Source organism: Drosophila suzukii, chromosome 3 (assembly GCF_043229965.1).
Source record: "Drosophila suzukii chromosome 3, CBGP_Dsuzu_IsoJpt1.0, whole genome shotgun sequence".
NCBI lineage: Eukaryota > Metazoa > Arthropoda > Insecta > Diptera > Drosophilidae > Drosophila > Drosophila suzukii.
Genome location: NC_092082.1, coordinates 93,207,043 through 93,231,474, shown reverse-complemented (window position 1 = coordinate 93,231,474; position 24,432 = coordinate 93,207,043). Strand labels below are relative to the sequence as shown.

The 24,432-nt window shown below is 37.9% G+C and overlaps 1 protein-coding gene and 1 long non-coding RNA gene across 4 annotated transcripts; one reads left to right on the top strand and one right to left on the bottom strand.

Annotated features, from left to right (window-relative positions):
• Positions 1-1,442: 1,442 nt before the first annotated feature.
• Positions 1,443-5,624, bottom strand: LOC118878836 (uncharacterized). 3 transcript variants are annotated; one of them, XR_011604260.1, is made up of 5 exons: positions 5,198-5,624; positions 3,807-3,979; positions 3,653-3,708; positions 1,908-2,062; positions 1,443-1,831 (listed from the first exon to the last, which is right to left on the bottom strand). It is a non-coding gene; the product is annotated as an uncharacterized lncRNA (long non-coding RNA). The 3 variants fall into 3 exon arrangements; XR_011604261.1 differs by having other exon boundaries at positions 1,444-1,831; positions 1,908-2,046; positions 5,198-5,623; XR_011604262.1 differs by lacking the exons at positions 3,653-3,708; positions 3,807-3,979 and having other exon boundaries at positions 1,446-1,831; positions 5,198-5,609.
• Positions 5,625-7,205: 1,581 nt separating this feature from the next.
• On the top strand, positions 7,206-22,962 carry Map205 (Microtubule-associated protein 205). Its single transcript, XM_036818003.3, has 2 exons — positions 7,206-9,429; positions 19,850-22,962. The coding sequence occupies exons 1-2, from the start codon at positions 7,669-7,671 to the stop codon at positions 21,752-21,754; spliced, it is 3,666 nt and encodes a 1,221-aa protein (XP_036673898.3). The 5' UTR covers positions 7,206-7,668; the 3' UTR covers positions 21,755-22,962.
• Positions 22,963-24,432: the final 1,470 nt, after the last annotated feature.

Here is a 24,432-nt window from a genome sequence, read left to right as displayed (position 1 = left end):
TTCACTAAATAATATCAGTATTTGGTCCGCGGCAATTCAACATGTGGTCCAAATGAGGAGTGTCACAACGCGTTGAGTTCGTAATAAAATGTCCAATCGATTGGCATTCAAACCTGAAAACGTTATTTTTTGTCAATTTTTGGCAAAAAATAAATAATGTAACCCCTTTGAAAATTTTCAAAAAAAAATATACATTTAAAAATATATATATATAAATATACATTTTTATACTAGAACTAACACGACTTAATAATTTTATTATGTTTCATGTATCTTAATAGAAAGGCAATGTCGATCCACCCTAGAGCTATTCGGTAGAAGATGACAACGACACACACGCCGCCATTTTAACAGAACTTGGAAGCTGCGATGAGCGTGGTTTCCGCCCAATTCGTTAGAAGAGGACAACAATACCTACGCCGCCATTTTATTAAGGCTTGTGCGTCGTAAGCCGGCGTATTGCTGACACAATGCGTTAGAAGAAGACAGCAATACGCTCGTCGCCATTTTAACATATATAGCATCTTATATTAGGGTGGTCCCAAAACATATAATTTTAATTTTTCCGACATATGAACCAAACAATAGCTACATATGAACAACGCTAAATCTGATCGCAGATAACATAAAAAATGTTTTAATTAAAAATTTAGAACTGCAATTATTTTATATGAGTTACAACGCCTAAAATGCAGCTTCATATTTTTGGGGCTCTAAAGTAGTCACATTATTTTTAATTGTTGCGCGCAGTACACAGAGTTAAAAAATATCTTTGTTAATTAAATATTCAAAATATATATTTTTTTACTTAAAATATTTCAAATTAAAACGTAAACGCTTCATGCGCTTTAATAAAATTGCAGGATGGACAAGGCTAAAACAAATCGCAGTTAAATAAAAAAAATCCTTATGAATTAAAAATCTTTTATAATGAATGTTATAGGAATACATCATTATATACGAGTTCGGGGTATAGCAAACAAATATTTTTAAATTTGCTGACAAAATTGGTTTTGTTTTGAATTGTAAATTTAATTTTTATTCTTTAACAAATATTGCACGAAATAAGAACTAGTTACTTTGAACACCGCTAAAATAATATCGCACGCGTCAATTTACTAATACGCACGCCGCCAGTCGGGTTATTATTTAAGTTTTCTAAATTTATCTGAAAATTATATGGATTGTTAGCTGAGGTTGTTTGCTGGTAAAAACAGTCGTTCTTTTAGCTCAGGTCAACTTTTAGCCAAATTAGAACAAAATATATCAAACGAAACAGAAATCTGTTGTTGCCATAAGTTATGAATTCAATTTTGGCACTAAATAATCAGAACTTTGTCCCAGGCAACTTAACATACAGTCCAAATAGGGAGTGTCATACCGCGTTGAGTTCGTAATAATACTTCCCATCGATTGGCATTGAAACTTGAAAACGTTAATTTTTGTCCATTGTTGGCAAAAAAAAAAAGAAAATCGTCAACCTCTTATTAAAAAATGCAAAAATTGGCCAATTATTTAAGTCTCCTAAATTTACCCGATACTGATTTATATCGTAAGCTGCGGTTGTTTGCTGGTAAAACAGTCATTCTTTGAGTTTATTGTTGTAGTTGTATAGTAGTAGTAGTATTATTTTTTTAAATTTGAGTCAGCAGTAGCTGTAGCTAAACTTGATAGCTGGTTATTTTGCACCATTATTGATTGTGTTGATTTATAGTTTTAAACTGTCTATTTCATGCATTTTATAAATGCACTTTGAATTTTTTGTCCACTCACCTGATTTTAAAGTTAGTCCTTGTGTGTTTTGGTGTTAATACGTTTGTGCCTCGTTCAGCTGTAAGGGAAAAGAATTAATAAATGAGACGAGATAAACGTCCCGTTTGCTATATCTAAAAAATTGGCCAACTTACCTTTTTGCGTAAATTGCTCGTCCACGTCCGTTCTCTTTGAGTTTTTTTTTAAGCACTGCTCACGCAGTTTGGTCAATAAGAGAGAGGGAGAGCGAAAAAAATTATGGCCGCCGGCGCACACTGAACGCTTCCAAATGCACTGTGCCCAAAAATACCTAGTATGAATGTTTTATTAGATTTTATTGATAATTCCTTTTGCTTATATAAATTTATAATTAGTAAATAGCTAATAAATATATAATTAGTAAATAGCTAATAAATATATAAATAGTAAATAGCTAATAAATATATAATTAGTAAATAGCTAATATATATATAATTAGTAAATTGCAAATAATAATAAATGATAATTAATATATAATTAGTAAATAGCTAATAAATAATGAATAGATCATTAATAAAAAATAAACAGGACAAAATATTAAAAAGATTGTAATAAATAATTTTGTATTGTACATGAACAAGAATTAATAATAATTATTAATGAAGAGGAAAAATTGTGGATAACGCGTGGCCATTTAAACAACATTTATACTTAGATTTATTTTTTTTATTTTCTTTAAATTAAACATTCCCTTTTTTTCTCCAAGTGCCTAAGTTGTCCGCTTCGACCAAAAGAAAGAGAGAGTGGAGTGAGGAATGCAAATTCAGAGAGTAAAGTGGACACACAGAGAGAAAGCAAAATGTACGTTACATTTTCCTTGAATACTACGTATCAATAATATTAAAAATGAATGGTACAAAAATAATAAATAAATAATATTGTATTGTACATAACTAATTAATAGTAAATTATAAATAAAAAGAAAATAATAAGACACGCATGCTGTTTAAAGAAGTATTTCTTCGAGTTGGATTATTAAATTTGTATTTTCCTTAAATTAAACATTCCCTTTTTCTCCAAGTGAGGAAGCCGTACTCTTCCATAGACACAGTGTGGCAGGGGAAGAGAGAGACGATTTTAAAGTCAAAGAGAGAAGTGAACACGAAGAGAGAGGGAAAAAATACGTTACATTTTCGTTGAATGCTGCGCATTAAAATATGTACATATGTAAAGCATCTAAATAACGGCCCGCAAAAAAGGGAATAAGGCAAAGAAAGGAAATGTTACAGATGCGCAAAAAAAACAGTTAACTTGTCTGATTGGCGCCAAAAATGGTTGCGATTAATTTTGGTTGCATGTGTGGCAAAAAAAAAGAAAAACGTCAACCTCTTATTAAAAAATTCAAAAATAGGCCAATTATTTAATTCTCCTAAATCTACCCGAAAATGATTTAGATCGTTAGATAGTTGCTAAAATTTTGGTCTATTTTTGGCAAAAAAAAAACGTGACTTAACACCTTATGACAAATGCAATAATCGGACAAACATTTGAATCTTTTAAAACTACCCAAAAATGATTCAGATCTTCAGCTGAGGTTGTTAGCTGGTAAAAACAGTCACAGTTTCGGCTGAGACCCAATTTAGCCATCTTTTGACATAAAATATCAACGGAAAAATTCTTGATCTTGCCATTAGTTATGAACCCACATTTGCACTAAATAATATCAGTATTTTGTCCGAGGCAACTCAACAACTAGTTTATAGTTGTAGTTGTATAGTAGTAGTAGTTTTAAATTGCAATCAGGAGTAGCTGGAGCTGGTTATTTTGCTCCATAATTATTGATTGTGTTGATATTTAAATTTAAAATGTATGTTTATTTTATGCACATTATGAATGCACTTTTAATTTTTTGACCACTTACCCGATTTTAAAGTTAGTCCTTGGGTGTTTGTGTTAATCCGCATGTGCCTCGTTTAGCTGTAAATAAATAAAATTAATAAATGAGGTATAAGTACATATAACAACAATAAATAGGATATACATGTTATGCTATATTAAACAAATGGTCAACTTACCTTTTTAAGTAAAATGCTCGTCCATGATGTCCGTTCGCTTTGAGTAGTTCGCTTCGATTCTTCGATTTAAGCACTGCTTACGGAGTTAGGTCAATAAGAGAGAGGTAGAGCGAAAAAAATTTTGGCCGCCGGAGCACACTGAACGCTTCCAAATACACTGTGCCCAAAAATACCTAGTATGAATGATGTATTACATTTTACTGATTAATGCTTCCGCGAATATAAAGATTAAATTAATAAATAGCTAACAAACAATGACTAATTCATGAATGACAAAGAAACAAAACGAAATAATAAAAAGTTTGTAATAAATAATTTTGTATTGTACATGAACAAAAATCAATAATTATTATTAATATTGAGGAAAAATTATGGAAAACGTGGCATTTAAACAACATGTATCCTTAGATTTAGATAGTTTTATTTTTTATAAATTTAACATTCCATATTTTTCTCCAAGTGCCTGAGCCGTCGGCTTCGACCGAGACAGAGAGATAGCGAGAGAGAGAGAGACAGAGTGAAGTGGACACACAGAGAGAACGGAAATGAATGGGACAAAAATAATAAATTAAATTGAATACTGAATAATAATTAGGTTAATTACAAATAAAAAGAAAATAATAAGTAATGCTTGGTATTTAAACAAGTATATCTTAGTGTTGGATTACAAAATTTTAATTTTTCTTAAATTAAACAATCCCTTTTTTCTCCAAGTGAGCAAGCCGTTCTCTTCCATAGACACAGTTGAGAGGGAAAGAGGGGAATTTAAAGTCAAAGACGAGTAAGCACAAAGAGAGGGAAAAATACTTTAAATATTCGTTGAATTCTGCCCATTAAAATATGTTTGTACATATGTAAAACATCTGAATAACGGCCCGCAAAAGAATGATAGGACAAAGAAAAAAATGTTACTGATGCGCAAGAAAGCACGGTAACTAGACTGGTTGGCGCCAAAAATGGTTGCGGTTAATTTTGGTTGTGTTTGTCTGCTGCTTTGCTTTGTTTGTGTATGCATGCATGCACGCCGATTTAATTTTTTTGGCCTTGCCGTCGTGGTGTTTGTGCCTTTGTGCGCTGTATAATTGGGTGGAGTCTTTATGTTTTGTTGCTGGTTTTCGGAATTTAAAATGCCGGCAATCAAAGGGCACAAAGCCTACATATCCAAACAAGCCGTTATAGGTGTTCTTTGCATGTGTTGTATGGAATATTATTAAGCAATAGAAACGTACATACATATGTAAATAAATGGACCAAATTGGAAAATTGTTGTTATTGGTATTTAAAAAAAAAGGTCAATCATATCAGAGAGGGCGGAGAGGGAAATATTTGTTTACAATTAGTTCTACTCGAGAAAAAGATGGACAATATTTAAATATATTATTTTAACTTACAAAAGGTACCAAATGGTTTTAGTTATCACATTACTCGCAGTCGGGTTCATTTTCTTTTCTTCCATTGTCGAATTGAAAACACTTGTAAAAATAAACGAAAAAAGATATGTGCATACATGTACATACATATATATTTAATGTACTTTTATACCGGCATCTGATCACACAAACACATATAGCCGCTTATTCATTTTTTTACACTATCGCCCACGCAGCACAGTTTAAACTGCGCCACTCTTTAATTATAGACACTATACTGTAGATAATGAGTCCACAGCAAGTCGATTGTCTAACTTTGAACTATTTAGCAACTAAGCGTACGCGTAAGCGGTGCCGGCACCTAATTGCCCGTCCGCGATGATGTCCGATCTCTCTTTGAATAGTCCGCTTCGAACTGCTTACGCAGTAAAGAGTATAAGAGTATATATATAAATATAAGAGAAAAGAGAATAAGACAGAGGGAGAGAGCGAAAAAATGGCGCTCACTGAATGCTTCTACATGCACAGGGCGAAAAATACCTAGTATGAATGTTGAATATATAATTATGTGTAACAATATTAATAGTAAGCAGCTAAAAAAATAAAAACTCATTAATAATGGAACAAAATAATAAAAAATAAGTGAGCCAAATAAATTTAACACAATAACAATTATGAATGTACGCAACTGAACGCGCATAATTATGTTTAACCCATGTATATGTATATAAAAAATGGTTAATTCGTATTATACATTCATACTTATGTATGCATTTACATATTTAATGTGCAATCTCAAATCAAAAACCAATATGTGTCAAATATAAAACACAAATGTTGTCTGCTTAAATACTGTTTACTTGGCGCATTCCAAGTATATGTGTGTAGGTGCATCAAAGAAATAACTTATTTTTTGTGCCGCACCTTGTAACGTGTAAACAGAATGGGAAGGTTCATCGACCAACGTTTTTGGTGACCATTTCATAACGAAAGAAGGGGTTTCGTTATGATGATTTTTTGTTTCGGTGGCGGATGATTTATTTCATATTTTAATATTCAGTTACAGGGAAGGGGAGGTGGGGTTGATGTTTACAAACACAACGTAAGTGTCGGCAAAGTAAGCCACCGTAAGCCAGTAAAAAAGGGAGATAGCATCAGCGTAAGTCAGTAAAAGAGGGAGATGCAAGATGCTCTCTCTGCTCTCCGAGAGCGCAAGCTCAAACCAGAGTGACCGCGCTGCCTGTTCTTAGAAATCCTACCTGCGAACCAGGGGTGGCAAACAGCAAGGTACCGACTGTACGGTCGCACAAAATGTTGGCAGCGATAGCCGAGACACCCTCCTAGCACTAGCGTTTGTAATTTCAGTGGCGGTTTTCTCATATATATAAATTTTTAATCCAAAATATCGGTGTATTGATATTGTTATACTTTTTCACATCCGTATCACCGTCTGACTGATTCCATTTCTTCGTTTGGGTTCGTAATATTTTGTCTCCCTCATTTACTAGCACTTACGGTTTACGGCTCTTACGGTTGCTCACACTTGCGTTGCCGACACGCAGCTCACACCAAACAACATCGATTTACTTATCGATGCTTCTTCGATGTTTCCCCTTTAAACTGATTCTCATTTTCCAACCAGACTGATTCTCTTTTTTCGTCTTACGTTTTGCATCTTGCATCTCCCTTTTTCACTGACACTTACGTGGCTCTTACGTCTTACGTCTCACACTTACGTTGCCGACACGCCGCTCACGCCGAAAAACATCGATTTACCTATCGATGTTTCCCCTTTAAACCGATTCTGGGTTTCCAATCAGACTGATTCTCTTTCTTCGTTGACATTCGCATCTTGCATCTCCCTCTTTCACTGACACTTACGCTGAGGCTATCTCCCTTTCTCACTGACCCTTACGTGGCCCTTACGTTGCTCACACTTGCGTTGCCGACACGCCGCTCACGCCGAAAAACATCGATTTACTTATCGATTTATTATCGATGTTTCCCCTTTAAACCGATTCTGGTTTCCAAATCAAACTGATTCTCAATTTTCGTCTGGGTGGTTGTTGTTTTTTCGCTCGCGGTCGGCCAACTTTTCAAAAGTTCAAAAGTAACTGCAATCTGCACCGAAACTAAGCAAAGGCTCGGAAAGTGTACTGTGCGTGGGAGACTGAGAAGAAAAAAGGCTAACCGACCATAAAAAACCACAAAAAGTTGGAACACGGAGTGCTGGGCGAAGGAAGTGGAAGGAAGGACAAGCAACCAATTCGTGCTCTCGGCTGTTCCTGCCTGCGTCGCTCTTTCGCTGCGAGAGCGGGTGTGTGTGTGTGAGTGCGAGGAGAGAATCTGCAAGAAAAAGAAAAGCAACGCCGAAAAGCGGGGAACCGAGAAATAAAACGCATTGGCGTGAATCACGAGAAGCTGAATCATCTGAATCATCTCACTCGAATAACTCTTCTGTTGGGCGAATCGATTATCCTAAATCGCAGAGGATGGAGCACCACGAGGACAACGCTCAGTTCGACAACTACTTGCAGAACCGCCTTAGCGAGGGCTTGCAGATTACCGGTGGCGGCGCCGAGCATCATCTTCATCTGGCCGACGCCGTCGTGGACGAGCTCTCCGCCGCCCCTGGCATCGCGTCCTCCAAGTCGGATCCTGATCAAGAGAATAACGACGGGGAGGAGGACGAGGAGTGGAAGTACATACACGAGGTGCAGCAAAGTGAGAAGCTCCAACAGCAGCAGCAGCTTCCACTGGCATCGGAAACTGGCAACGGATTTGGCACCGTCGGGCACTCTGAGGATCTAGTGGTAGGAAACGGCGGTGCCCCTGGTCTGAGTCTGGTCTACGAGGAGCAGGATGTGGAAGTGATCAAGAACGATGGTGACTTGTCCACGAATTCCAACACGACCACTTCCACAGACGAGGTGGTGGCCCAGGATCAGCAGCAAACCCAGGAGGCTGAACTGTTGGCGGAGCAGCATCAACAGCAGCAGTTGCAATCCTCGGATCTCCAGCAGGAGGACGAGGACGAGCCCAGCTCTGTGGCCACTACCTATGGAACCAGCAGTCTCAGCGAGAATAATCCCACGCCCTTAGATCAAGAGGAGCTGGCGGCCAAGCCAGTTGTCCAAGAATTGCTAGCGGGCTTCGACAATAAGGAGAACTGTGATTATGTCGATGATCTGGAGGAAAACCACTCCCAGCTGAACCCCAATGCTGTTGCCTTTGTGCCTAGCTATGGCTCCCAGCCATCCTCTCCCCTTCCCGCTGTGGAGGAGCCACTACTTGGCCTGAATCCGCGCCAGCTGCTGCCGGGCGGTCCTTTGGACGATTTGGTGGCGGAGAGTCCGCGCAAGGGATCCGCCAGGGAGAACATGGATGCCATTGCAGTACCCGATGAACGGGAGTTCGACATTGAGGCTGATAAGCGACCCCACGAACTGGAGCAGGAATCGGACCTTTTCGGCGAAGGAAATCTGGAAATGCAGTTGCTGAACGGTGTGGGAGCCGCTGAGCCAGCTGCTATAACGGATGTGCTGGGTCACGGCCCGGAGACCAGTGTCGATATGGATCTTGATCAGCTGCCAGCCGACGCCGATATCATGAAGCAATCGATTTATGCCGATCACAATGCCTCCATTGAAGACATCCTAAACTCCGTGCAACCTCTGCCCACCCAGACGGGTGACGAAAAGGAACTGCTCCATGTCGAGGAGAAAGAGCATGTCTCGCAGTCGCCTTCAACTGAGGAGCTCCAGTTCCAGCAGGAGTTTCAACACGATCAGTATCAGCCACCTTTGTTTAATAACGCTAAGCAGGATCTAATGCAGGCTTCCTTTTACTTGGAGCATTCGTCCCAAGATGCGCAGAAGGACGAGTCCCAAGACCAGGAGGAGCTTCCCGCAAAGAGCTCCGATATTTTTGCCGACCAGAGTTTGCTGCTGGACACCAGTGCACCGCAGTTTAGCCCAGAATCTGACTCACCTGTGGCGAAATTAGAGCTGGAGTCTCAGCAAGCTGACATTGTGGACATCACACCTTCGCCTCATTCTTCTACTGAAGAGAAGCATTTGGTTGAGGACACCAAGGAGCTGGTTGAGGACACCACAGAGCTGGTTGACGACACCACGGAGCTGGTTGAGGACACCACAGAGCTGGTTGACGACACCACGGAGCTGGTTGAGGAGAGCAAAATTGATCAAGAATCCCATCTCTTTGAGCCTTTTTCAGTCGGAGCTCCTTCCCAGGTAAGCTTAATTTGAAGGGAAGGGAATTAAAAAATTGCTAAAAGTAATCATTAGGCACTCGTCATCTCTAACTTCGAGTGCTGCGCCCGTTTTATTTATTTTGCCTTGCTTCCGTTGCTTTAACTTGCATTACCCTCTGCCAGCTTCGGGCTGTCCCGCCTTTCACCTGGATACCGGCGTAAAATAATCATTAAATTTGTTGGTATACTCCTTTGTCTCTGCCCCTGGCCTGTGCATGTGCTGCTACCCCGACCCAATCTCCCATTTCCCTCTATGATGGTTTTCTCCTTTCGAATCCTTTCAGTTGTCCTGTGGGTTTAGTTGAGGGTTAGCCGACTTTTTATAGGAATTCAAAATTGTATCTTTTTTGGGTTTCAATAGAAACCTAAAATTGATAATCGTGGGTCCCAAAATTGTGTTTCATTTTACAGAAACAACATAAAAGCTTTCCTAATGTGCAGTTCAGGGTCTATAAGTCGAAAGAGCTGTTTGCCAACAATGAAGAAATTTAAAAAAACGATGAACACTACTTATTGTAAGTCAAGAGAATATTCATATGGTTTCTCAAAACTATTTATATTTATATTTATTATTTTTACTCTTCTGAGTGTACTCCCTATATTGCATTTTTATCCTGGGGTGTGTTCCTTGGCTCGCTCACGCGTCGCCGTCGAAATTTGTGCTCTCCTATGCTCTCCCTTTGTTCGCTGTATTTGTGTATTTGGGTGGGGTTGTGTTTTGCTGCGAGTCGACTACCACTCAACTTTCACACCCAACAGGACACGCGAGTGCTTTCCTTGCCAAGACCCGGCTTTGGGTGGGGGACTTTCTTTGGCGACTTTATTTAAAATATTAAGGGTCAGCGCCAAAGGGGTAGTTAAACAAGGGCCGATCCTGTTTAAATTTAAATTAATGAAAAAGTAATTTTTGAAAGTACAAAAATGTTGGTTTGTGATTTCCGTTTGTTTTGCGATTTGGTGAGCTGCGGTCAATGCATTCTAATGGAACTTGGCTCTCTACAGCTCTCTCTCTCTTCTTCTTTTCGTCTGCAATCTGCACGACCAGCAACAACAACAGCGCAAGTAAATGGCGTTGCCAACTGCTGCAAGAGTTGGCAATCTTCTCGCTCCGTTGCAAGTTCCAGCTCCAATGCACACACTCGCACTCATACAGACACGCTTTCATAATTAGAACAAAAATAACAGCTGCACATACGAGCAGAGATACATACATTCGTAGTTAGTTAGGAAAAGATGGGGGTGCAAAAAAATAGAGATGACTTTGGTATCTTTAATTGGGTCATAGATTTCTGCTTGCATGTCTCTGCAACTTAAATGATTTTTTTCTTCGCTAACTGCTTTGATGAAAGTATGTAAGGGCGGAAAGTATGCATGTAACAGGTAGGAGGAAGCGTTTCCGTCCTCATAATGTACACACAATGCTTGGTAATATAATTTATTCTTAAACAAAGTTAACAAATACAAAGTTATCATTACTTACACCATAACAATTTATAAGTATTTCACAAATGCAGCTATAAAAGCTTCTTATTCAATCTCATTCTAACACCTATTGCACTTTGTCTTCTATTTCATCAATCACTCGACGCTAATTTTAAAATCAGACCTTATCAAAGGCACCTTGCCTCTAATCAAGCGACTCAAAACATTAAAGAAAAACATGACAAATGCGCAAATTTGTTAACGCGTAAAAATAATAAGTCAGCTTTTGTCTTCGTGTTGTGATTCCCAAAGAAAAACTGGATGAGAAATCTGAAATAAGAAAGTGAATAGAATTACAACTACAAGTACGGTTTATACTGTTGGAAAAACTTTCGCCAGAGCAGCAATTCACACAATTCGCATGACATTTGCTGAAACCTTTTTGGCTTAATTACAAATTATACAATTTACATACATACATGAATTTCCATTATTATTGTGTTAGATGGGATGGAATGCTAAACTGGTCAGGCCATAGACAAATGTACATTGTACATTCATACGAACATACAGGGGCGGATGTAGAGCAACACTTTATGGGGTATTTTTTCGAATTTGAGATGGAAGTTGTTTTACATGTTAAATTAATTACATATTTTTGTTATGGAAATCACATTTATTTAAGGGTGATGTAAGGATTTAAGGGTGGTGTAGATCCGCCTCTGTTAACACATACTTTTGTTTATTGTTTTTTTGGTTTGTTTCTGTTAATGCCTGTAATTGAGCTAAATTTTAATTTAAAACCGCGATTCGGGTGTGTGACTAAGCGACCTCCTGAAAATATACACGCATGCATACATATGTATGTATGTACATTAGGTTGGACTTTTTTAGGGTCAAATGAGCTCACCATCTGAAATGGTAGTTTTTTGTACAAATGAATTAATGCGAAGACAAAAAACTGGTAATTGATAAATAAGGTACTACTAAATGCATCCGAAGCATATCATATCGAACAGAGAACAGTGACTCCAGTTTTTTAAACTTTTAATCCCGCTTACGCCATTATTAGATTTGAAAACCGATTAAGATTGTTAACTCAATTAAACTCTACTCTTTTCTTTTCACTAGATAAAACTTTAAATGAAGTAATTTAGTTTTAGGAGTAATTAGGAGTAATTTAGTTTTGTTAGTAGTGTTTTTTAATTTTTTTATTTTAAGGAATATATATTTTAATCTTTATTTGAAATTTAAGAAATCGGTATAGTAATTAAGATGCGTTTTAAATTCCGGAAATATTATCATTTTGGACGTTTTTGTGAACGTTTTCGTTTGTGTAATTCTGTTTGTATATGTGTAAAAACCGTGTTCAATTTTACGGTTTTTCTGAAAAGCCGATGGAGGTTCAAAAAAGCGGTACAATTGCAGGCCGATGCAAAAATTGTGCTGCAATATGACTGTTGCTGTGGCGCTGCTGCAAATTTTGCTATGTGTGGGTTGACTTGAAGTGGAGTTGATTTGCAAAAAACGCTGGCTGGGGAGCACTTGAAACCCGCTTGGCCATGCAACCTGGCCAGAATGAGGCCCAAACGGAGAAAGAGCAGCACAATACAGGGTAGGCCAACTCAGGCAGACAGAGAAGACTTTACGATTAATTGTAGCGTTTCACATTTCGAGTTCAAAAGAAAATGCTTCCAGCATCATCATGAGTAGGGGTTCTTGCAGATATATTATCTCATGTGGACTTGCTATGAGTGCTCTATCTAAATTTACATTACTTCTCAAATACATAAGCTATAGACAATCGCGGTAAAAAATATAGAAATAGCAACGTTACTTTCATTGAATCGATATCTGGCAAATTTATTTAAAGTCTATATTAAAAAGTCGCCAGTATGCATCTGTTCAAAATGCCAACAATGTTTCAAATATTTGCAAGTGCTGTTATATGTTAAAATTTAGTGGTAGTATTTTATTGATTCTAGCTGTACGAATGCACTTACATCGCTCGGTTGAATTCCCCATCCTCTTGCCGCTTGGTCAGCGTGTATTTATAAAATGCAAAAATCCTCCGCCAAGTGCCAAGTTCAATAGCTTTTCGTACACCACACTCAGAAATTCACGTACACAAAATAATTATTCAAAAAAAGCGGGAGACAAGATGTCGCTACATGTTCTGTGGATGCAGTTTGGCCCCTGCAGCGCTTGGGTAGCTGAGTTCTGAATTGGATGCTGGAAGTCGGGAGGGCCGTATTGCGGGGTACGACAGTTGATGGCATATGTCGTCTCATCTCCTGGCATATAAATAGAGTTTTATCGTTGCTGGAGGAAGTAGAAGTAGTGGGTTTTTTGGCACGAACTCATGGCTCCGGAGTGTTCACCGACAGCCTACTAAAAAGCGCAGAAAAAGTGCTGTTAATTGAAGGACAAGCCAGAAACAAGCCAATGAAACAGCTTAGCCAGCTTTCTCCCTTGAATGCTTTCTGCAAGATTGGTGTTGTAATGCTACAGTTTCTTAAGCTTTATGTTACTGTGCTGAGTAAATAAATGATACTAAAACATCTGAGATGTGAACTGTCTTGTCCAGGTCAGGACGCCAATTGGTAAGCTTGGGAATATTGTCCAAAGATAATAGCATTTTTCCTCCAATTTCAACCTCTGAGTCTTTTGAAGGCAAGAAGCAGTGGTTATTAGCCACAAGGCTTCATGCCTCGCCTTGAATTTTGTCTAGAGCTCGGGGCCAATGTAACAAACTCATAAAATAAGAACTGGCAAGAGAGCGTTGCTCTTGTCCGTTTTGCTACGGGCTATTTGCCGCTTCTTTTTCCAACTGCCAAACCAATGTTCGTGTACTGGCCAACAAACTTAGCCAGGTGTTTTACTACCATTTGCACCATTAACAATTTTTTGGCCTGTGCGAAATGTAGCTGCCTGCTTGCTGTTCGTTCTTGTGTTTCACGTTTTGCTTTATTATGAATTTGCTAGTTTGACTCCTATTTTCTGTTTCCCTCTTTTTCATTCATCTTCCAGCTTACCGTTTTTATTGTTAATAGGGGCCTTTGCTTTAGAGTGTTTCGGTTTATGATCGGACTTTAGGTCCGAGTTGACCAAGAAAGCCAGTCAATTTCATGGCTGCGGCTCCGTTCTAATGTGTTTATCCGACTGCAGTGCGGTTGCCTTCTATATATATGTATCTCTCTTTGCCTCCATATTATTGTAATTGTATCTTTTGGTTCATTTTTGCACTCGTGTACTTTCACAAAAAAAAATGTTAAGAAAAGAAGAAATAGAAAATCAAAGAATACCCATGGAAATTGTGATGTTAAATCGGTTTCTTGTCGGCGGGTTTACCACATTGCTTTTTATACCCGTTACTCGTAGAGTAAAAGGGTATACTAAATTCTCCAGAATGCCTGCAACAGGTACAAGGAAGTTCATATATTATTTATCAGGATCACTAGCCGAGTCGTTCTAGCCAAGTCTATCTGTCCAATCGAATGCTGTGATCTCGAAAACTATAAAAGTTGGGATTAAGCATGCATGTTCTCGAGATTCCTGGCTCCCACATTTTTAAGGATTAAGATTTGAAATATTTTGTTTCGCTTGTCAATAGCTACCGGAAAACTGAAAATTGTTCAAATCGGACCATTAGTTAATAAGTAGTTACCTTACGTTGCCATCGACTATCAACATCGACTATGAACAATTTTTGGCTAAATGAGAAATCGATTTGTATAAAACTTTTCACACTATCATAAAAATCGGGAATCAGCATATAGAAAATTTATTTATAAAGCAGTTAAAAAATGTAATGATGCAGTTATTGATTATCAACCGTCAATTGAACTGCTTCGATTTTCCAGCTGCAAGTTATAAGCTGGCAGAAAAGGCTTTTGCTAAAGAATCCACTTATTTATTTCGATTGGGTGCCATATATCTTGCTTAGCGCTGAATTTGGTTCGAAATTATATTGTTGCAAGTAGAAAACCAGCGTTATGGTATTAAAGTTGGTAAAACATACTAGAGTTCTGTCGTTTCACTAGGTTTCAAGCCATTGTTGTTCGTTCAGTATTTTTCACACCGCTTTCAGCTAAACTTCATCTCTCTCATGAAGGCGTATACTCATTATTATGTGCAGCGTGGTTTCGCAACATTTTTTGGGTACTGCTGTGTATCGTCTGTCCCCTTTTACCAGACCCCTTCTTTACTTTGCTTCTGTCCTGATTTGTTTTTTTTTTTGTCTGGCTTGCGAAAAAGTTGCCACGGCTCTTGCCGGTTTTCCTACACAATTTGCGCTGTGTCTAGTATTTTTTCCGTTTTCATTAAACTTTTTCTTTGTTCAGCTGTTTTTATATTTTTTTTTTGCAACCGCTACTATAATTTATTGACTATCAGTATGCGCTGTCCAGAGCTGAGTTGGTGTTCCAACAAGTATCTCTAACTGTCGAAATTATATTTATGAGGCCAATGGACGGACGGTAGCCACGCTTATACATATATAAAAATATGCAACCAAATTTGTCGCTTTGCTATTATGGCATCCAGACAATTTTTATTTTAAACGATAGTCACATCCAATTCGTTCCAGTGCATCTAAGTTTGTACTCCGACATCATATTGCGTGTTCCGTTGCGGTTGCATGTGCTACACCTTGCCTCTCTTGCTGCTTGCCAAACAATTTTAAATTCGTTGGTTCATTATAAGTGCCGCTGCAATAACACAGCAAAACTTGAGAAAGGGGATTTAATAAAATAATGTTGAATTCAAATTTTGTTTTTGCGCAAATTTACTAATTTATTTTACCGTTTTTGTCATACAAACTTTAGTTAAATGTTACTGGACCTCATACTTTAAACATCCTTGTCCCAAAGGTAACAGTTTTTTAAAAGTGTAATAAATTCTCTATATTGCACACTTTATTTGCTTGTAACTTTTTAATGAATGGTCCGATTTAAGCAAAATCCCGTTTACTTTTTTTTCAAAAACTTCACAAATGTAGGCGCTAAACCGTTTTTTGCGTTATGTGCCCTGGTTGGCGTTGGAGTGGGCGTGCACCCTGCTGAAATAAATTTGCGCTGCGAAAGAAGCAAAGGAATCTACATGCCGAATGCCAGCTTTCTAGCTTTTTTAGACGGCCGGACGGACATGGCTAGATCGACTAGGCTAGTGATCCTCATCAAGATATATATATATATATACTTTAAAGGGTCGGATACGGGACCTTCTACCTGTTACATACTTCCTGACTAATATAGTATACCCTCTTGCTCTACGAGAAACGGGTCTAAAAATAGGTCTCTTTTAAAGATCCGTTTAAGCTGCAGGGTCACTCTCTAAATCCATGATCCTTAACTATACCCACTCTCCCATAAACCTTAATGTCAAATTTTTTCCCTTGCATTAAATATGATATCACTTTAAGTAAAGACGGCTCGATTGACTGACTCACAATATGTGTGTACTGTGCCTCTTCATTTTCTTTCCGATTTGACAAATATTTTCGCTATTTTAAAAATAGAAATTACAAAGCCACAAGAAACGCTCGTCACCACATCCGCATAGACATAAAAATGCGAACCGTCTTTCTCGCTATATGGGCAATGTAATTAAATTTTTGTGCCCTGCACTGTACTTTTACTCCTGAATTAATATTCTTCCCAGTTTAAAAGGAATAGTTTTCAGAAAAAGGACAAAATAAAGCACTGCACGACGATAAAGTCAATAAGCGCCAACAAAGCCCTAAAACAATGTTATTTCAAAATTTATACATTTAAAAAAATAAAAAATTAAAAACATATTCAATTTAAAACATTCTTGAACGTAAAAAAAATTCTCTGTACTATGCACTGCATTTGAAATTGTTTAACTTAAAACATCAAAAGACTAAAAAAATTCTTAACTTTTTCAAAATGCATTAAAATAACAAAACATTGTTTATCTCCCACAATCATAATTATAATTTAAATTCCCAGGTATAATAAATGACCCTAGACTGTTTCATTGATCTTACTGTAATGTTTACCATATGGATTGTAATTTATTATGTTGTGTGCGTATTTGTGAGCGGGTCTTTCGCCAAAAACAATTAGAGGTTGTCAATTGCGTTCCGTTTTTGGGCACTGTGGCTATCTGCTTTTCCTAACCCGACTTACCCAATCCCCTTTTGGAACTTTTAGCGAGCCATGTCGAATATGAAATTCTTATAACGAGTGGCGACAGAGAGTTAAAGTATCGAACCTTTCGGGCAGTAACTTCAACAAGAACCTTATTTTTATTTAATTTAGTTTTATTAATCATTATTATAAAGTGTTAATACTTGAAGGGTCTATTTATCGTAAATATATATCGAAGTTTAGAGCTTAAGTTATTGACTTGAATCCGACTGTTCTTTGCTGCTTTGTGCGTTTTCTTCCATGTTTGGGAGAGATTGTGATTTCATTAAAACCTCGTCATTCAAATATACACCATCTGTTGAACTTGATATTTTTGTTTATGTATACAAATCATGTGTGATTGTTGCTCTCTTTCCGCTTTGCCTACATCACTCTACTATTTGCACTCTCTCAAGTTTACGTCAACTTTCGTGCCATTTCTTTATTTGCTGTGTATTTACCGCCACTATCAAACCTAAAACTTGGCATGTATTTTTGATTCCAATTTCAAATTGTTGATGTCATCGCTGCGTTCTCTTTGCGGCTTTTTGGCAAACACACACCCCTCCTTCAAACACTAGTGCAAGCACCTACGAGTGACTCACTGTAACTCTTTTTTCACCGGGTTTTCGGCCATAATAAATACACTTTTGCGAATGTGGATTCGCTAGTCTTTGTTAAATATATTGTTTGCGAGAACAACAAGAACAGCATAAAAGCCAATCAATAAATTCAATTTACCATAAGCTGCCAACTTAAGTTTTGGAGCTGATAAAATTCTGAACAATAATCGCTGCTATTAAAGTTCGACCAACATTGATAGGACTCGGGGGAGGCTTACTGGTCGCCTATTCGATATTTTAAAAAGTATATTACCTCACTTTTAGTAATTAGTAATCTTGAAATTTGGCTATGAGTCATGGTCAGTAACTAAAGTTTGAACTAAGCCATGAGAGCTCTTATCTACCTAAGCCCAGTTTTTGTTTTATGCTTTTTGATCTTATTCGCTTCAGCTCACTTTTAACCCCATTACGCTTGAGCAACAGTCCAAGCCGAGAGTACCGAGTGGGGACTACACTAGGGAAAACACAGCTAAGACTTCTAACAATTGTTTCATGTTTTGTTCGAAGTTTTCGGAGCATTTTTTCAGTTTTTAATATTTTGATAGAACATCTACTTTGACTTGATTACGAAAAAATGCGCTGTTTATTGGTACAAATCTATTGGAGCAACCTGAAATTATACTGTGGAAGTTTAAGTTGTTTGTACCATCAGCAGTTTTTTAATATAACAGTCATTCCGAATTAAACAAACTTTTTTCTATGTGTAGTAAAAGAAAGTCAGCCGGCCAGCAATTGAGCGAGTGGGCTAAAAGTGAGCAACTAGCAACAAGGAATTGGGAAGTCGTAAGGGAAACTGGGAGAGTGGAGCTGGGGACGGGCACCGACCGATGGCAAGTGGCCCCTGCTGGTGGCATTTACTGGTCAATGACATTTAAGATTTCCTGGGCGCACTGCTTTCGGTGCTGAGAGATAGTCTTTGCGTGATAGAGAAAAGTGCCGGAAAAAATTTTAATGCTACACTCACCATACCGTCCCGTCTTTTCCTTCTTTGGTGGTAGATTCCAAAACTATCGCCATGTCTCTACACTTAGGCACTGAAACCTTTTCCATCCGCTTCATTTTTCCTTTCCTTAAATTCGTCTTTGGTTTTGTTACTGTTCGTAGGTTTTTTCGCTATGCTTGAAAATTCATATCTCATGAAAACTATTGAAGCCATTCCATGCATGCCGAGACTTATAAAAATATAGGTTACATCTTGTTTTGTCGTTCAAACTTTCTTATTTTGACCCAGGTAAATAAGAAAGGATCATCCCCCTGATCAAAAACATCGAAAATTCTTATTTATACACAGCCTTCTTTAAGCCTCTTCTATCATATATCTTAGACAGGTATATGTTTTATGCGTCACCACATATTATTGTTTATTGATTTAAATAATCAAGTACTTTACTTTGTTTTGCTGCCTACCGCTTTCTCACTTTCACAAGTTAAGCTTTCGCTTGGTACGTTGATGTCATTATAATATTTTATTAGTATTGGTAATACATGTCAGCCCTCAAGAATGGCATCTTACTTGAAAATTCATATCAACTTAATGCAGAAGACATGAATGGGAGAATGTTTTTTACTTGGGGAAGCTTGGGTATCACAACTAGACATTCGTACTCAAAGTTACGTAGTTCAAATAGAATTTGTCATTTATAATTCATTATTATTATTTTGATTATTATTAGTATTATATTAATATTATTATGTAAAATGAAAACGCGTTATTCGGTGTGGTCTCTTAAATTTTGGGGACAGCCAGAAATTTGTGCAGTGCCAAGTGTGATTTATTGTCGTTGCCCGTTATCCAAAGCCTGAAAATTCTTGGTAGCTGGAAATGCCAGATATTTTTATGAAATGAAGCATTAAGTAACATATTTCATAACACAAACCGTTTGCTGCATTTTGGATTTTATTTGTTCAAAGACAAACGAAGATATGTTTAATGCGAAGCTTATTGCATTTATTGATTTAACAACACCGAGAAGTGGTTGGGGAAGTACTATTATTGGTGGTGATAAAGATGTGTACCCTACATATTGTTTTGAGTGTTCCCAGAATGCTAGACTTTTTGCAAAACCTCTTTGTTGTTTCACACAAAAGTTTAATACAAATGCTAGCAGTGTCTTCTAGGCCTAGCATTACTAACCATGGCTCATGACATTATTTATTCTCCTTTAAGTTGTTTTTTACTCCACATAAATACTGTATCTTTCAGATGGAGGAGTATGCTGCCTTTAATGCAGCTCCTGGCTCTGAAGCTCAATTCGATGACGAAATATCGCCAGCAAAACAAGGTATTAATCCGTTTGCCCAGCCTTTTACGCCCGCACACCTGGTGGTGGAGCAGACGGAGGACGACCTTTCTCTTCATCAACCAGAGACACTGACCGCCAACTTTCAAGAACTTCAGCTGCAGGAGGATCTAGTGGAGGAGCAGTTCGTGGGCATACCAAGTGTTCCTTCCAAGTACTTCGATTTATGTGATAAGGTTGCTAATAACACTACAGAGGAAGTGGAGGACCCAAAAGAGGATCAACCAGCTATTGGAAACTTTGTTTCTGAAGAAAAACAGTTTTTATCTCCAGAGGAGGAGCCGCTGCACGCAGACATCGTTGCCGAGAAAGAAGAACTTGCCTCTGAAGAAAAGACCATGGAGGAGTTTGTCTCTATCAAGGAACAGCATGCTGCTCCCGAGGAGCAACTACTATCTGCTTCTATAAAGGAACCCCTGTCTGCAGCTGGTGAAGAGTTGTTGTCTGAAGCTCCAAAAGAACTGATTATTTCTGAGATTGAAGAAGCTGTGGTCCCGAGTAGTGAGCCGTTAGTGGAAACTGTTCCAGAAACCAAAAACGAAGATGAAGTTGCGGTAGCCTTGGCTGAAGTAGCTTCTGTTGCTACTGTTGCTGCAGCTGTTGCTGCCGCTGCAACTAAATCTAATTCAGCGACCAAAACAGGAGCCACTGTGGCCACTGCTAAACCTAAGTTAGCAGCCTCTGCAGTCAAGACTTCCACAACGAGCTCCACATCTGTTGCCGGAGCAAATAAGTCGGCCGCTGGTCGTCCACGCACCGCCCCCGTTGCAACCAAAACTACAAGTACAGCTACCAAACTTTCGACTGCAGCTCCACCAACAGCAACCAACCGGAAACCACTTAGCAGCAATGCATCATCCTCAGCAAAACCTGTGCCCAAGACAGGCACCACACGACCGGCCACAGCTCCTGTGAGCAAGGTGACATTGGGGGCCAAAACCGCAGCTAATAAGCCGGCTGCAAGTGGAACTGCATTGGGAACTGGATCTGGAAGCGGAACCAGGACTACAGCTCGCCCTTTGACCAGTACCACAGCTCGCAAGCCAGCCACAAGTGGAACCGGATCAGGAATTGGAGTCACCGCCACTGCTCGTAGACCAGCTGCAAATGCATCAGGAACTGGATCAGCTCCTTACAGCGGTGCTTCAACTAAACCACGCCTGGCCGTCACTTCGACAGCCCCAGCCAAGCCGAAAACTTTGTCGCCGCGCAGCACCACTTCCGGCGCCACCACTGTGCGCAAGGTGCCCAGCACAAATGTCACTTCTCTCTCAGCTCGCAGTCCAACCAAGCCTGCAGTCAATGGGCAATTGGGCAAGACAACCAGTTCCAGCTCCACCACAACTACTACAACCACAACGATCACTAAAACTTTTACCGCTCGCCCAGCTCCGAAGTTTAACCACTCGGCAAGCTCAACCATTAGCAACGCAAGCACTACTCGACGACTGCTGGTCCCTAGCAGCTCCTCTGGGACAACCGCGGCGACCCTGAGGAAGACATCGCCTTCGAAGACATCGCCAGTCAAAGCGGCCTCCAAGCCGCTGACACCAAAACCCAAAGAAAGCATTACGAATAAACCATCGCCAGCTGTACTAAAAGCGCGAAAGTCTACACCCCTAAAGGGAGCCACACCAATCAGGGCACCAGGTGTACCTCCACCTGATACCACTCCAACAACCAATGGTCGGACTAATGCAGAGGAAGCCATCAAGCAAAATGGAAACGGTCTACACGATTTGGAGGAGGCTCAATCTGTTCAAGAGCAACATGCCCAAAATGCAGAAGTGTCCCTTTTGGACTTTTGAATCACAACTCAGATTCCGGATCACAGAGCTAAAACTACTTTACTAATATTATAAAACATATTAAGCAAAAGTATTTAGCGCGAACAGAAAATAACGAGTCACGATCAAATGAATAAAAAAGCGAGGAATGGCATCAGCATACTGATAACCAAATTATAAATTTCTACTAATTGGATTAAGTTATATTCGATTACATCTTCGATTTCTTGCTAAATATTTCTATCTTTTAATATATTTAATTGAAATGGACCCAGAACGAAATAATTTGTGTGCTACTTTGTGAAGAAAATGAAACAAATATCACCAAGTGCTCCGTTTTGTTTAAGATGTAAGGTGTTTTATTTATTAATTGTTCCTCACGCTCTGTTATTTTTTGCTCATGTGCTAAAAAAAAAACTGTATCGAATTGTGTCAACGCTTCGTAATAAACAGCGAAGTGGCGTCGATTAAATCAACAGATAACAATTGTCATTTTAAAGAAAAATACAAAAAAATAAACAAATATGCAGAAAGTAAAGAAATTTACTAAAAAAAATATCCAAATTAAAAAATTGTCGTGTATCAAAAACCAGAAAAAAAATTATAATCCAAGTTTAACTGTAGCTATTAGTCGGCGTCCTAACACGTAAATAACGAAAACGAAAAACGAATCAAAACTAATCCAACAAGAAACAACGTAATTTGCGCAGCTGAAACCGTAGACTGCTAACCACTAAAACAATGAATAAGAATTTAAAAAACTTCCTAGCACCACGATTTTACAGACTCAAAACACACGAATTAACTTGGGTTTTACTTTCTGTATTCGTTCCTCCCATTTTTTTTAAGAATCCACTCAATATTATAATTGGATTAAAAAAGAAAATAACGTGGTAATTAAGCAGCACTAAAAACATGTTCATTATTGGTTATTAACGAGAAAAAAATCTTTCCCAGTGTTAAATTTTAAATTGAAGAAACAAATGTGAAGGTTATTTATTTAAAAACATTTTTAAATCCGTTTTGCTTTTACTTTTTGTGACCTAGGTCAAAGTGTATTATTATTTTATAATTTGTTGATTATGCCCCACGAAACAGAAAGCAACAGAATCAATAAGCATAACATTGAATGTAACTCCAACACCCCTATACACACTCTCTATACATGTATGTTTAAAACGATATTATAAATTAAAACAAAATGAACAAAAAAATACTTAAAACAGAAATATTATTTTTAGTTGTTTCATTTTTGTTATACTTTTCATTTTTATTTAAAAATTATTTATTTTCGTGGAGGAAGCGTCAACGACTCGAATTTATTGTACGAGAAACCAATTTTGCCTGCTTTCGTGAAAGTAAACCCCGAATGGATAATTTTAGAGACTAAGTTGCTAATGTTAAAAATTTGCCTTTATATAAATCAAATATACATCAAATATACCCGACCGCTAAAGGGTACCTATTGATCTAGTTGTCTAGTTTAGAGAGTTAGTTGATTTGCATTATGGTTTTGCGGATCTCCCTCCCCAGTGCCCTTTTCTTTTAATTTGCCTTATTATTAGTGATTTTCTACCTAAGCTTAATGATATTTATAATACATGTATTGAAAAATGAAGTCGAAGACAACAAGAGACAGAGAGACTTGGGACATAGCCAACAAAACTCAGCAGCAACCCCCTGAAACCCGACCCAGGCAGAAAAAAGCTTCACGGGCACAATTTGTTTCGCTTGAATGGACTAATATACAACTCGATCGAAATCATTTCCAACAACTTTATAAACAGACTGATTAGGTGATTCATGACCTACACTGCCGGCCGATTGGGATTTTGAAAAACCAGGGTGGCTTGCTTTTGGTTGGCCAACATATAATTTCCGTTGCATTTAGTCAAAGGAACTTTCTTTTTATATATATTTACATATACATACACATACGTACGTGCATAAACAATTCATGAAATGCTAACAATTATGGAAATGAAAGCACTAACCGAAATTAAATTTACAAAAAATATACATAAACAAAAAATACTTATTTAAAACGATAAATATCTATCCAAGATCTTATTTGTGACCATGTAGTAGCAACAAAAATAACAAAATACTACAAAAAATATATTACAAATAAAAGTTAAAAATATAAATTAATTTCATATTGAACTGTAAATAAGTTGCTTGCTGATATTAGGGGGTCGTTTTGATAACAATATGAGCAATTTATAGAGTTTCTGCACATGAAGCCGAAATCAAGAAAATTTTTATTTAAATTGAGATTTTTGTTTAAATACTATTTTTATTGCAGAGATAAATATAATATCATTTAGAAGTTTGCGAAGCAGAGGATACATTTTTGGCCCTATGTGATAAGCGAAGTCGATGTAGCCATGTCAGAGTACCTTTCCGTCCGCCTATAAAATGCAAGCAATGATTAAAGTGTTTAATTCATCTCAGCGATTTTGGTGGCCGAAAATTAGTATAAAAAGAGAACTTTGATATTTCATATTTTTGTAATTTATTGTAACTAGGCATATGATCATTATGGAAATCGGCACTTGCCAAGCCCTTGATTTACTAATGCATTCTCCCAATCCGCTGCTTCTATTCATTTGCATTATGACCAAGATGGCGTGAACAAAGGCGTAACTTTCTGGTGGCCAGCCAACTGGTGGAAGCAGGGGGCCTTGGGAGGATGAGAT

What these genes read in the sequence shown, in the direction of transcription:
- Map205 (XM_036818003.3), top strand. Translation starts at nt 7,669, where the DNA reads ATGGAGCACCACGAGGACAACGCTCAGTTCGACAACTACTTGCAGAAC. An exon ending in CAGTCGGAGCTCCTTCCCAG is followed by an intron (nt 9,430 to 19,849) that starts GTAAGCTTAATT and finishes TGTATCTTTCAG; the next exon opens with ATGGAGGAGTATGCTGCCTT.